The following is a 15,368-nucleotide window of genomic DNA, read 5'->3' as shown; positions in this document are numbered from 1 at the left end:
GCCTCCTGTCTTATTTACTTTAATCAAGGGCAAAAACTCTCTTACTCACTGTTATTTATTATACAGTATTTTACAGTGAGAAAATACTAAGTAATTACCATTAAAGCTATTCTCCTCGGAGATGTTTAGCACAAATAGCTAATGTTAAAAACATTTTAATTCCCAACACATAATTCCCAACACAGTCCTACATGGTACATGCTGACATTAACCCCATTTTACATGTGAAGAAACTGAGGCCACAGGAGTTACGTAATATACATGTGAAACCAGGTGGGCCGGCTCACAGTTTCTCTCTTAACCACCTTACTATCCTAATTTCTACATGAAAAGGATTTTAACAAATACATAAGTTAATTATTCCTAGAGATTTAATAGTATATAACACAGATTAACCATCTTGACCATTTCCTTTACTTTTAGCTTCAAAGGATACCAGTAGACTAATAGGAACCTGTGGTTTTTCTCCAGTGAGAAATTACAGATCTAAAAATATTTCTTACTTCAATTTCTAGTTCTCAGATAATTAAAATTACCCTCCGAGTCTCCCTCTAGGCTAAACTAGAAATTTTAAATATAAATTTAAAGTTAAATAAGTGCTTCTTACTGATTCTGAGGGGGAAAAAATATTCCATCTCTGATACTCTTTCTGAAATCTTATAATGTGTCCATATTCACACACAAAGCTTTTACCCATTCTTTCCTTCCACTTTGACCATTATCGAGCCCTTACCAGATGTGGCGGCCAGTGCTGAGCTCTGGGGTGGAGACAGGGTGCCATCCTCTCCCAGAAAGCTCAGAGAGCAGCTGATGAGTCATAATTTAAAGCTACCAGAAAAACTCCAAAGGCAGAGATCACCAAACAGGACCTTGTCTTTATGAGCACGTTAACTCGGACACACCGCCTCAAATAGATAATGACGAATTTTAAGTGCACTTTGACTCCTAGTTTTCTTTTTCTTTCTTTCTTTCTTTGACAGAGATCGCAAGCAGTCAGAGAGGCAGAGGACGAGGTGGAGGGCGGCGGCGGGGCGGGGCAGGCTCCCTGCTGAGCAGAGAGCCCTATGCGGAGCTCCATCCCAGGACTCTGGGATCATGACCTGAGCCGAAGGCAGAAACTTTAACCCACCGAGCCACCCAGGCACCCCGACTCCTAGTTTTCTAACTACAGATTTTAAAAAAAAAATTCATTCAGGATCAGTCTACACGGCTTAAGAGATTTTGAAATACAATTGAATTCAAAATTTTTTAAACCGTAAGATAGGGGCGCCTGGGTGGCTCAGTGGTTAAAGCCTCTGCCTTCAGTTCAAGTCATGATCTCAGGGTCCTGGGATTGAGTCCCGCATCAGGCTCTCTGCTCAGCAAATTCACTCTGAAATTGACGACATGTTGTGTTCCTCCTTCTCCCCAGTGACTGCAACAGCAACAGGAATTCCATAGCCTCCTTCACCAGCATCTGCAGCAGCCAGTGCAGCTCCTACTTCCACAGCGATGAAATGGACTCAGGTGCGTTTGGTGGAGGCATGTGACCTTTTCTGCTGCCTGTCCTCAGGGAGATACAGTGTGTCTGTATCTTGTGCTTTTGGGGATGACAGTGTGTGATCGACATGCGTTTTCACCTTGGATCAGTTGTCCTTGGCCGCCACACATTCTGGGTGACATCAACGTCCCAATCCTGTGGTGAACAGAGTGAATTAAAAAGAGACGAAAGAAACAAGTCCAAAGTCTGATCTTAATATATATTTTAGGATTTTCTGCGGTACTATGAGGGAAGCTAGGTACACAGGAAACAGGTTATCCTAAAACATGAGGTGGTGTTGACTGTGTGAGGAGGTGGAGGGGTTTGAACCTGAGGACTTCTGAGATAGTAGATGCACAGGGAGGGGAATGATGAAAACACTGACTGAGAGAAATATCTTACAAATGTCTTATCTGGGGTATGTTAAGAACAGAGACTTTTCACCCAGTTAGGACACTTCTTCATTTTGAAATACGTAGTTTGTTTCAACTATTTAGCCGTTAGGAATTGTACTATTTGACAAAATCATTGACATAGGGTATAGAGTGTTTTCTCCTGTGAGGCACTCTGCTTCCACCTCTGTTTCAAAGAGCAATCATCTGACATCCTAACTGCTATTAAATCTTTTGGAATTCTTTATCTGATCATAAGAACATGATGGAATAAGACTACGTGTTTAATTTTTTTTTTTGGTGTATTTATATTAAAATATTTTAGTATGTTAAACAAAGATGGGTGACTTATTTTTTATTTCTAGGTGATGAACTTCCCCTCAGTGTTCGCATTTCTCATGATAAGCAGGACAAGATACATAGCTGTCTTGAGCATCTTTTCAGCCAGGTATGATTGGGACAACTAGAAGTCTTCTTTTCCCACACATCAGACTGTTGGGAATCCCTTTTTCAGACATAGTAAAAAAAGCTTCTTTTTTTTTTTTTTTTACTTTGCTTCTCTGTAGGTTTTCAGAATTCTTCATGACATTTCTTGCTTGACTTTATTCCTAATTTCAAGAAGCACAAGATTCTCTTGGTGTTTGTGTTGGTGTTTTGCATTTTTAAGAAAATTTATATCAATAACCAAATTCATAGAGTAGAAGATTTTACTGCTTTGAAAAACATTATGATGTCTTTTAGGGTTTTTAAAAATAACCCTAGAAATCTTCTTTTGTGAAATGAATATGTTGAGCATATTTATATCTTATATTAATATATGGTGGGATAATAAGAAATATTGCAATTGTTGTCAGTGAGTTTATTCCAATATTTTATTTAAACATGGATTTTGCAAGCATCATGTGATTTCAAAAATAATTATGGCTTTAAGAAAAAAAATACTTTAGGGGCGCCTGGGTGGCTCAGTGGTTTAAAGCCTCTGCTTTTGGCTCAGGTCATGATCCCAGGGTTCTGGGATCGAGCCCCACATCGGGCTCTCTGCTCAGCAGGGAGCCTGCTTCCTCCTCTCTCTCTCTCTGCCTGCTTCTCTGCCTACTTGTGATCTCTGTCTGTCAAATAAATAAATAAAATCTTTAAAAAAAAAAAAGAAAAAGAAAAAAATACTTTATAAGATTTACGCTTAGAAATACATTTATTATGTATTATGAGAAGTATGTAACTTTCAGAAATCTCTGCTGTTATGGTAGGTGGATTCAATTACCAATCTCCTAAAAGGGCAAGCTGTTATAAGGGCCTTTGAGCAAACCAAGTACCTCACACCAGGTCAAGGATTACAAGGTAAGGTTTAAAAATTCACTATTAGAGGGGCGCCTGGGTGGCTCAGTGGCTTAAAGCCTCTGCTTTCAGCTCAAGTCATGATCCCAGGGTCCTGGGATTAAGCCCCGCATCGGGCTCTCTGCTCTGCAGGGAGCCCGCTTCCCCCTCTCTCTCTCTGCCTGCCTCTCTGCCTACTTGTGATCGCTTTCTATCAAATAAATAAATAAATAATGTTTAAAAAATAAATATTTAATTAGTAACAAATTTTTTGAAATAAAAAGTCACTATGAGAAACAATTGGGAAACAAAGGTGGGAAATAATACAGTCATGAAGTAAAGGCATAGTGTAAGAAGAAAATGGCTACTCATGTTTCATAATCCCCTTCATATTAATTCTATTTTAATAACTTTGGAATATAGATAAAAAGTCAGTATAGGATGTTTTAAATTTATTTGCAAATTTAAAATGTGCAATGCCTATAGGGACTAGAATAAATAGGAATGAGTTAATTGAAGAAATGTAAGTGTCGCATAAGTGTGAAGTGTTGCAGCTTTTGCTGAAACCAGCATGCCTACTTGGTTGTAGCCCATTCATTGTTGGGGGAAGGGGTTTCAGGAATGAGCTTTGACAAAAAGAATAGCCAAACAGAATAAGCTTTAGAGCTGCCACTTTCTGACATCTAGTTTCAGACATTGAAAAGAGAGTTTTTATCTAAATTTGCTCCTTTGTTTAAATGTTTGTAAGAAAATAATAAGGTTAGACTTTCTTTTTTAGATTTAACCAATTTTCTCCTGAAATATAATTAGAGAAAGTACCACCGTGCTAATAACCCAGGACAACAGGAATGAAAGATGATTCTGAAGCTCACAGATTTGTTAACTGTTTGGTAAATGGTTGAAACTTAAAAGAGACTTCTGTATTTATTTAGAATTTCAGCAGGAAATGGAACCAAAGTTGAGTTGTCCAAAAAGGTTAAGACTTCACATCAAGCAAGACCCTTGGAATCTTCCCAGCAGCGTCCGGAATCTTGCTCAGAACATCAGAAAATTTGTTGAAGGTCAGGACGAAAAGCAAAGAATATTGCATAGCATTAGCAATAATGATTTAAAACCAAAAGTTCAGTAATACCTTGATTACTTTTTTGCAGTATTTCATGTTATGAGGAAAATCAAAGACCTGGAAAGGGTGAGGGAGGGAGGAAGCAAAAGGAGGAATAGGATTATAGAGCCTTATGTTCCAAGGATCTAAACGATGTACACTGTATCACGAAGAATATTCTCGGTGAATAAAATAAGGGCTCATACTTGGGAGGACATGGAATGTGAAGAGTTTCATATTTTAAAATATGAAACAATATCAGCAAAATTTCTAAAGATTCACCAAAGTCACGCAGCTAAGTTTTATAGGAAGTCTAAAAAGTTAATTGTGAACTTGCAAGAATCAAAATAATAAGATAGGTCATGTCATTGGTTTATAAGTTTCTTTTTCATATTTGTCTAAGTTTATTGTTATTAACTCTCATGACATTGTTTACTCAACATTCCTGTGACTGATACCTGCAGTTGGAGATAGGACATTTCAGGACAGCTCTAGTGCATCTGATTACGTGTGGTTTAGGGTCAGGTTGTAGAAAATTCTGAGCATTTCCAAAACAAGTATGGTAGAAAAGATGAAATGAGAAATTTGTTTAAGTTTTTTTTAAATGCTTAATTTGGTGATTTTCTTCCCAACATCAGACCAGCGGTTGGCGACGTCTGGAGATATTTTCGGTTGTCACCATTGTGGGGGTGCTCTTGGCATCCAACATGTAGAGGCCAGAGATGCTGACAAATGTTCTGCAATGTACAGTACAGTCCCTCATGACAAAGAATTATTTGGCCCAAAATGTCAATAGTGCTAAGGTTGAGAAACCTCCACAATAAATAAGTATATGCCTATGTTTACATTTTTATTCCTCAGTCTTCGAATGTCAATTGCATATGGTAAATAACACTCAGCAGAATTACAGCATATCCCCCAGTCACTGCTAGAGAGAGTTAGAGAAAGTTGTGTAGAGAAAGTTAGAGAAAGTTGCTGACAAAAGACAGCTCTTAAATCTGATAGAGTCTGGGCCTGTGGCATAACTCCTTTGGGCCTCAGTTTCTTCATTTACCAAATGAAAAAGATGTGTATATGTTCTGTGATTACTAAGTCTTCTGCCTAGAAATATACTCAAATATAACAGCTTAGATACTCATTTAGAGTTCAGTGGAGGAAAGGTTTGTACAGATATGGAAAGCTCCAAATAAATCACAGCAGTTCTATTGTGCGATAAAATCTTTTGTTTTTGACAGCTGTATTTCTTGGCTACATTTTTATTTTATAGCTACATATAATGGTTATTTGTGGCAGATTATAACATCATATTTGATGAAAAGTCTGAATTTAAAACCTCCCAAAGTAATGAGTAGCAGAAATGATAAATACATCTTTTAAAGACTGTTTGGTTTAAGGAATTCAAACGTATTTTACTGAGTAGAAGGTTTTTGTTTTCTTTTTTCTTTTTGCAGCATAAATGCCAGTATCATAATACTCCTAGAAATTATAATTCATGAATCTAAATGCACTTGTTCTCTCTACCCCTGAAACTAATAATATACTATGTGTTAACTAACTTGAATTTAAATAAAATCTTTAAAAATATTTAATGCATTTGTTCTCATCATCTTTGAGGATTTCTTTTTTTACATTATAGTTGTTTTCAGAGTAAATGCAATATCAGTTAAAACAGAGAAATCTTTAAACCTTTTCTTGTTTTGTTTTTTGAGGAGCTTTATCTTTAAGATATAAACTTTATCTAATGCAAGATAAAAAGCTTAATTTTAATGGTGTTCATTTTAAAAATCTTAACATTTTCATCATAAGTTCTGCTTTTATAACCTCAATACCTCACTCATATCACATGAAGCAGCTATAGGAATGATAACTATTTACATATATTGATTGATGTGTGTCGTGAATATGGGTGCCAGTCTTGGTCAGGGGAGCTCAACAACTGGTTGAGTATGGTTGGGTGTGCTGACTGTCTTCCAGTGAATGGTGTGGGAAGGGCTCTTTGCAGAATTTAAGTTATATCCCTGTTTGCAAGTTTTAGTGAGATGCACTTCTTTGGCTAAGTTCTGTGATTCTCACCATGTTAAGTGAATCTTTAAAGAATGATTAATCACTAGTTCAGTCCAATGGACTGTCAAGAAAGAGGTCAAGCTGTCATTTCCTGCTCGTCTGTTTGTTGTCTGGTCCTGTTATACAGAATGGAAGCAGCAGCATTGAGATTCTTGTAATCAACTGCTTGTTATGTGTAACAAGATGTAACCTCACTGATTCATTATGAATTTATTCTATTCAACTTAAAGTACTTTTCATTCTATTTCCCAATTGTCTTTATATAGGGGATCATTTAACCTAAGGGTTAGGTCTTGGCTAGAAATTCAATATAATGTCACCTTGCCAGAATTTCATGGTTTATTATACAGCATGGATAACCCCATTCTCATGTTTCTGTAAGGGAGGAAAAAAGTAATTTTTCCCCCTTCTACCCTACTAGGTTCTTTGGCTGGGCCCTATAGGTCAGTCAGACAAAAGACAAATTAACTAGGGAAACACATATAAATTTATTTAATATGTTTTATATGATACAGGAGACTTTGTAAGGAAATGAATTCCAGAAGAAATAGTTAAACCTGAGTGCTTTTACACTAGGTTTGATAAAGAGTAGAATGCTTTGGAAAAATGTGATAGGATGAAAGGGTATGCACTAAAGGTAGCAAACTGGAGAAACTTAACAAGGCCTGTTCTTCTCAGTGTCCCTCTGTCTTTGGAAATAAGGATGCTCCTTTCCTCTGGGATTGGGAGGGCACTTCTCACAAGAGGGTTTTATGACCAGCTTCAAGGGAGTAGGGGGAGATCAGAGAGTCCTCCATACACCTGCTGTTTATCAAGTTCCTTCAGCTTAAAATTTTCAGTATGCCAAATTGCCATATTTTGGGGTAGCATGTTCTGAACCTCATCATTTGTTCATCTCTGATTTCAAAATATCCTATCAAGTATATATCAGAATATAATAATCCTATGATCTTTATATAGGGAACACTGTTACAATACCATTCCTAAGCTGCATCACACTGTATCATTCATGTGTTCAAATCATAGTTTGCCAAACAGGGCAGAAGAGAGCAGAAAACACAGTGGACTAAGTGGGGGATAGATTAATTTTGTCGTGTCACTAAGCACTAAGGTGATGCCTGCCTCCTACTTCATCTCTACACTAAATTATGGTCTCAGATTATCAGCCAACTGAAGATGTTTTTACATGATTAGCACACAGTGATACTGGGATTTATATAAGAAATATATATTTGGTCTTTGTCCCCTTTCCTTGCTCAGATTTCCTAAAACTCTTGGAATTTCTTATGATGAGAGCTAGAAAGGTGTCTTTTGTTATGCCCGTGAGGTGACTTTTGGAAAACTTCTAAGGATGGGAGCTGATTTGCCAAGGAAGCCAACCATGTGATTAGAGAGTTGGAACTTTGAACACCACTCCCAACTTCTGGGAGCAGAGAGGGGTTGGAGATTGAGTTCAGACACCAATGACCAATGATTTAATCAATCATGCCTATGTAATGAAACCTCCACAAGTTCAGAGAGCTTCAGGGTTAGTTCTAGAAGAGTGGTGCTTTCAGAGAGCATGGAAGTGCTGCACCATTTCCCCATACCTTACCCAGTGCATCTCTTCCATCTGGCTCCTGAACTATATCCTTTTATAATAAACAGGTGATTTAGTAGATAAATGTTTCTCAAAGTTCTGTGAGCCACTCTAGCCAATTAATCAAACCCAAGAGAGAGTCACTGAAACCACCAATCTGCAGCCAATTAGTCAGAAGCATAGGTGGCAGCCAGGATTTGCAGTTGGCACATGAAGTGTGTGTGTGTTGGGGCCGGGGGCAGTCTTGTGGAACTGAGCCCTTACTCTGTGAGATCTGATGCTATCTCCAGGTAGATAATGCCAGAACTGAGTTGAATTGTAGGATACCCAGATAGTATTAGACAATTGCTGGGTGGTATGAGGGAAAAACACACACTGGAATTTGTGACAGAATTAGACCCACCATCCCCTTAAAGTCAAATGTTTATTAGTAAACACATTTTCAATTCTTGTCCCCTACAAAAGTTGTACTCTTTTTTCAAAATCTCCCATTGTTTCAGCAACTTTTTTTTTTCATTTTTTTTCCTCTACCTTTGTCCCAGATATCCCAAAGAACTTCTTCCATTTTTTTTAATCAAAAGTCTCGAATTTCCCCCTTTTTCTTCTTACTGCAGTAATTGGAACAGTTTTCTGGATAATCCCCCATCTCTATCTTTTCTGATTTATATATTACTATATACTATATTCAACTTCCTAAAATATTATGTTCATTTTAGAACCCTGCCCAGAACCTTACATGATTTTTGTTAGCTAAGTCTAAACTCATCATTCTGGTGTTGGATCCAATTTTTAAATGAGGCTTTCTAATTGTATCCCAATTTCAGTCTCTAAATGATATAATAAAATCTTTTCTATGCTAGATTGTTGGATATTTGGTATTCTTTCTTTACTGTACTCTCTTGCTAGCACTCTTCCCCACTTTTAGGATATGAACCTATTCCCTTGACACTGTAACTTTAAAAAATGTTTAAAAACATTTACTTGTGATCTCTGTCTCTCAGATGAATAGATAAAATTAAAAAAAATTTTTCAAGACACAGAATTCTATACCAATTTTTTAGCTGGATTCAGATTAGAATAATAGCAGTGCTTCACAGATACACAGCATGTTAAAGAATTTCTCAAGGCTTTTAATATATATCCCTGTTTATTTTTCCTACACAGGCCTATAAAATAGATAAGATAGGTGTTATCATCATTTATAAATGAGCACCTTGAAACTCAAAGTATGGTTGACCATTGAACAGCATGAAGGTTAGGGGCACTGACTTCCTGCACAATCAGTCTGCATATAGCTTCTAACTCCCCCAAAACCTCACTACTAATAGCTTACTGCTGACCAGAGCCTAACTGATAACATAATCAGTTAATACATATTTTGTACAGTACATGTATCATATATTCTTTCAATAAAGAAAGCTAGAGAGAAGAAAGTGTTTAAAAAATCATGAAAAGAAAAATACATTTACAGTACTATACTGTATTGACTGAAAAAATTCCATGTATGAGTGGAACCATGCAGTTCAAACCTGTGTTGTTCAAGGGTCAACTATGGTTGAGCCATTTTCTGAAGACCACAAAGCTGGTACGGATATACCACACTATCCTATGTTTTGCTTTCCTTGGTTTCCTTGACTAAGTTACTCTTAGTCAGCCACAGTCCAGAAGCAGATGATCCTCTTTTTGACTTAGAAGGTCAGTCACAGCCTAACTCTACATCATGATGCCTACATCATTTCCTTCACTTCATCTCATCGCAGAGGTGTTTTATCATTTCACATCATCACAAGAAGGAAAAGTATGGTACAATAAGATATTTTGAGAGAGAGAGACCAGATTCACATAACTTTAATACAGTGTATTATTATAATTGTTCTATTTTATTATTAGTTCTTGTTAATCTCTTACTGGGCCTAATCTGTAAATTAAATTTTGTTATAGGTATATGGATGTACAGGAAAAACCATAGTGTATACTGGGCTTGGTACTACCCATTGTTTCAGGCACCCACTGGGGTGGGGGAGTCTTGGAATGTCCCTCATAAATAAAGGGGGATGACTGTAGCAGATGTGTCTTGTGGAATCTTCGTCCAGGATACTTTTCTGCCTCTGAAATTCTCTTGTTCTCGTGTTATCACTTTTAAAATGTAATAACCTCTCAAATATCTCCTGTACTTCTTATCAGGTAATTTTGTCACTCTGACTCTATTGTGAACCTGTTTGGAATAGGATGCAACTTAAACTTTTTTTAACTTCCCATAATCTGGGGGACATGAAGAAGCTCTGTATGTTTTTGTATTTACTCATTGAGAGTAAACTATTTACCAATTAGAAGTAAAGTAATGAGTATGAAGCTAATACACAATAAGCAGTTGTGATTGCCCTTGTTTGGAGATGGGCTGGGGAGAACAGTATTTGAAACTATTTAGTATTGTTCTGCTCTTTAGGGTGGTTCTTGACATAGAGATAGGTAGGAAAGGAAGTCTAGAGAGAGAGATTTTATATATATATATAGATATAGATAGATATGCACTGTACATATTACACATATATACACATGCACACACTATATAATCTGTAAGTATAATCTGTATAATTACATATAATTTATTATCATATGTAATGAATAATATGATATGTATAATTATATATAAAGATTATTAAATGCATATATAATCTTCAGAAGTGTAAGTAACTAAGAAAAAATGCTGTTTGAGAACTTATTAATCAAGACCATAATCGCTATAGGAGTTTAGAGAACACCATGCACACTACAGCAGTTAAGGGTGACTTAACAAATATAGCACAATTTGAATTGTGTTGCACAAGCTAATTTAAATCAGAACTGTAAGAAATTGTAACATCTAGAGCGATGGATAGAATTTATATAGGTAGATAGGAAGAACAGCATGTCAAGTAAATGGGATTTTTATTATCTAATATAGTAAGATTGTGCTAATTTTTACTGCACAGTTAAAATGTGGTGCTAGTGGGAGAAAAAGACTAACTAACTGTTATTTTTTTTTTTCTGCAGAGGTCAAGTGTAGGATACTCCTGGCTCTTCTTGAATATTCAGGTACTATTTTTCATTATTTTTATGATTTGAAATTATTGTGGTCCATGACCTTAGAAGTCTCATGATATCAAGGCAGTGCTTTCAACAAATTAGATGGAAATACAATCCCTACTTTCTCTAAAGTCTGGCAAAGATTTAAGAAAATGCTTAATTTTAATAAAAGCATAAAAACATGCTCATCTTCAATTATAGGTACAAAGTGGAAACTTATATAAGTATATGTTTATACAGAATATAATTAAAAAGGAGAAGGAAAGCAGGTTTTGGTAAAGCGAATTGTACATGGGATTTATTGTCAAACTATGTCTAACTTTTGTTTATGATCAAGGCTGTAGGTGGGCTCAGATTCAAGGGATAGAAAAGCAGACCTGTACTTTGAAAGGAGGAGTCTTTTATAATCTACCAAACCTGGAAATTTTAAATTAAAAGTGAATGACTAAGTCAAGTTAACCAGGGCTTTTTTGTTTGTTTGTTGGCTGGTTTTTGTTTTAATTAAACAAGTAGTTGTGTTGTTTTTTGACTGAGTAATAATAATAAACAAAAGTGTCTTACTTTTTTAAGTTTCACTAATAACTAACCAGTTGATAGACTTCATATTTATGGATTTCCTTGGGTCCTCACAATCACTCTATGAGAATGTTATTATCTTTCCACAGGTTTAAAAATGAAGAAATTAACATTTAGGCCAATTAATAATAATAAGGAGAAATGGTATTCATTCAACACATATTTTTGAGTATCTGGAAGATTAATTAGATGCTTGATTGAGTAAAGGCATAAGTAGTGGATGGCAGATGAAATTCAAACTTAGTTATGCCAATTCTAGAAGTGGTCCTGGAATGCATTGCTTTATTCATTCATATTCAAACAGCTATTCTTATAGATCTTTATTTTGATTTCAATTTTATTTTTCTATTCCTGCCAGAAGCCTCCTTTTTCTTACTTTATTTACTCACTCTTTTTTCCCCTCTGTAATATAGGATGGCACCAGAATGTAGCCCAATTACTCCATATTGTTGGCTGCAGAGTTATGCTCGCCACTTGAAAAGGGTAGATTGTGTCTGCTAAATATATTTTTTAAAGATTTTACTTATTTATTTGACAGAGAGAGAGATCACAAATAGGCAGAGAGGGAGGCAGAGAGAGAGGAGGAAGCAGGCTCCCTGCAGAGCAGAGAGCCCAATGTGGGGCTTGATTCCAGGACCCTGAGATCACGACCTGAGCCGAAGGCAGAGGCTTAACCCACTGAGCCACCCAGGTGCCCCTGCTAAATATTTTTAATTCATGTTTATTCCTATCCTTCTCTCTCTCTAATCTCTCTTTTATTTCTTTGTTGTTATTTTTCTATTATTGTTTTCTTTTCCCTACAGTCTTAGGATAATGACTGTGATTACTTGTGTGCCTAGAAACCATCTCATTCTTTTTAGACCAGCTATGGAATTTGAGCTTTTTAAACCAGGGAGAGAAAATGAAGTATTACTATTTTAAAACATGCTTGTAGACAGTGAGTTTGAGTAGGGGCTTAAATACTGGAATGAGACAGAAGCCTTTGATAAGTTAAACATCCATTTCTTTTGAGTGTATTCCCGCTACAAGAGAATTCTAACTCTGCAAAAACAATAAACAATAAACAAACTGTAACCAAAAAACAGCTCTCCCTGCCTTTCTTCTTTTGCTAGAAGCTGAAAGCAGCTGTTGTTGATCCTGTCGTAGTTCTTATTGATAAAAATGAGGAATGAGAATAGTTTTGAGGAAGGACAGACACTCGTGAATTTCGAACAGCTGTGTAATTAAGACTTGTCAGTTTTTCTTGAGAGTTTGCTTATTTTGGTGTCTTTATTCATCCTATGGTTCCTTCCCTGGTCAGCAATAGAACTGAGCCCCACTCAGTGCCAGGTACCCTGCTAGATGCTGGAGAAAAGAATAACAATGCTGTGCAATTTCACTTGCTAACTAAGTGCTTTATCTTTGTATCTCATTTATGTTTATTGCAGGACTGAGTAGAAATAACCCATACTCTATAAAAGAATCTGATACCTAGGATTATATGATTTAAAATGAGTGGAATGAGTAGATGAAAGCAGATTATATGTCTCTAGGTGCATGAGCGCCATTCACACTATATGCCCCTTCCTCTGTCCTTGATGTGCTGATGGTCTCTTGGGGAACCCAAACATGTAAACAAACTTTCACAATGCTGAGTAATTAGCCATCTAGTAGAGGGAGGTCCTCAGGCCCCTGATGGCAGAGCAGGAAGTCCATGATACCTACGGAAGGAGAGAGGAAATTTTGCAAGGGAATATAATATTTCAATAGTTCAGTGAGTTCCCAGTAGTTCTAGGAGTCGACTCTTGAGAACGATTTATTTTATTACGTTCAGTTAGCCACTGAATAGTACATCATTAGTTTTAATGTAGTGTTCAATAATTCATTAGTTGCATCTAACACCCTCTGCTCATCACAACATGTGCCCTCCTTAATATCCATCACCCTGTTATCGCATCCCTCACCCCTCCTCCCCTCTGAAAACCTCAGTTTGTTTCCTGGGGTCCCCGGTCTCTCATAGTTCATCTTCCTCTCTGATTTCTCTTCCGTCAGTTTTCCCTCCCTTCCTCTATGGTTCCCTATGTTATTGGTTATGTTCCACACAGGAGTGAAACCATATGATAATTATCTTTCTCTGCTTGACTTACTTCACTTAGCATATTCCCATTACAGATAAAGGGCTGATATCCAAGATCTATAAGGAGCTTCTCAAAATCAACACTCAAAAAACAAATAACCCAGTCAAAAAATAGGCAGAAGACATGAACTTCTCCAAAGAAGACATACAAATGGCCAACAGACACATGAAAAAATGCTCAACATCACTAGCCATCAAGGAAATACAAATCAAAACCACAATGACGTACCACATTACTCCAGTTAGAATGGCAAAAATTAACAAAACAGGGAACAACAAATGTTGTTAAGGATGTGGAGAAAGGGGAACCCTCACTGTTGGTGGGAATGCAGGCTGTTGCAGCCACTCTGGAAAACAGCATGGAGGTTCCACAAGATTTTAAAAATAGAGCTATCCTATGGCCCAGCAATTGCACTACGAGGTATTTACCCCAAAGATACAGATGCAGTGAAAAGAAAGTGCACATGCACCCCAATGTTCATAGCGGCAAGTCCATGATAGCCGAAATGTGGAAGGATGATTTAAAGTTTGTTGGTGGAGAGAATGGGAAAGTACCCACACATAGCCAGAGGGCCTCCATAGGGACAAAAGTGTGAGCTATAATAGCATTTATAAGGGCATCTAGCATTTGAGGAACCTGAGCGGTGGTGTGCAGCTCCAAGAGGAGAGGTCTGTACAGCCAGGTTTCTGGCTACTTTCAGATACGTTGTTTTATTATATTCTCATAACAAGCCTGGGAAGATCATTGTTGGTGTGGGGGGTAAATGAAGGGAAGTAATGTATTTATAAGCTGTCAGCATAACTTGAGGATAGATTGTATAGACCCCTTTCTGCCACTCTGAGTTTTTTACTTTTACTCCCTGGGAGGTGATAATGTGTACAGAGTTACTTGAAAAACTCAGTATGATGGGTCTATTGAAGTCTATGCAAACAAGTCATTTACTCTGTGGGAAATAGGAAAGTGTAACTGAAAATCACCTCATAAAGTAGTAAGGAGTTATAAAGTATTTTTTATTCGAAAATATGTTGATTTGAAATTTAAATGGCAGTGTGGCCCAGAGCATCTTGTGTATCAAATTCTGTGAGCATACACATGTCCCAAGCCTCAACTTGGATACCTTCAAATCCCCAGTAATTGGTGCCATGTTTAATTCCTGTGGTGTATTCAGCGTGAAGAGTTTGAAGTAATAGAGAAATAAAACTTTTGTGTGATCACTTCTGACTTGATAATGAGGTTGAATGAAAATTCTATTGGGCTTAAGATGCATATAGAATATAGTAGTGGAATGTAGAATAAACATTTATGTATTCTTTCTAAGGCTAAAAAAAGGGAAGAAATGTGGGCATTTCTTCTCAAAAGTGATTTGAAAATAATTATTTCTACTAGTGGCAAAGTTACTAACCCTTGTGATCTAAAGTTTTTCAGTGGAACTGGATCCTTCCTCCTATAGACTTTGGCTTTCCATTCTTGATAGAAGGCATTTCTTTCCAATTCAGTTTTGGTTATGAAATTATTCTCAGGTTATAAGTGGGCGTATTTCTGCCAAAACTATTGAAGTATTTTTTAAATTTCCCTAGATTTTCTGCTTTGCTATAGAACAATGGAACCCAAAGCAAGACTGTGTAAGAAAGATACAGGA

The 15,368-nt window shown here is 36.7% G+C and overlaps 1 protein-coding gene across 6 annotated transcripts in view; it reads left to right on the top strand.

Annotated features, from left to right (window-relative positions):
* The window catches only part of LOC125097754 (phosphatidylinositol 3,4,5-trisphosphate-dependent Rac exchanger 2 protein), a 307,095-nt gene that overhangs the window by 179,670 nt on the left and 112,057 nt on the right, over positions 1–15,368 (top strand). For all 6 annotated transcript variants that reach the window (XM_047725749.1, XM_047725748.1, XM_047725751.1 and 3 more), the window contains 5 exons: positions 1,412–1,506; positions 2,277–2,359; positions 3,159–3,249; positions 4,158–4,286; positions 11,004–11,045. In XM_047725749.1, coding sequence (XP_047581705.1) covers positions 1,412–1,506; positions 2,277–2,359; positions 3,159–3,249; positions 4,158–4,286; positions 11,004–11,045 — 440 coding nt within the window. The remainder of the gene's footprint in view (positions 1–1,411; positions 1,507–2,276; positions 2,360–3,158; positions 3,250–4,157; positions 4,287–11,003; positions 11,046–15,368) is intronic.

This window comes from Lutra lutra, chromosome 4 (assembly GCF_902655055.1).
Source record: "Lutra lutra chromosome 4, mLutLut1.2, whole genome shotgun sequence".
Classification (NCBI taxonomy): Eukaryota; Metazoa; Chordata; class Mammalia; order Carnivora; family Mustelidae; genus Lutra; species Lutra lutra.
This window is presented reverse-complemented; position numbering and strand designations above follow the sequence as displayed.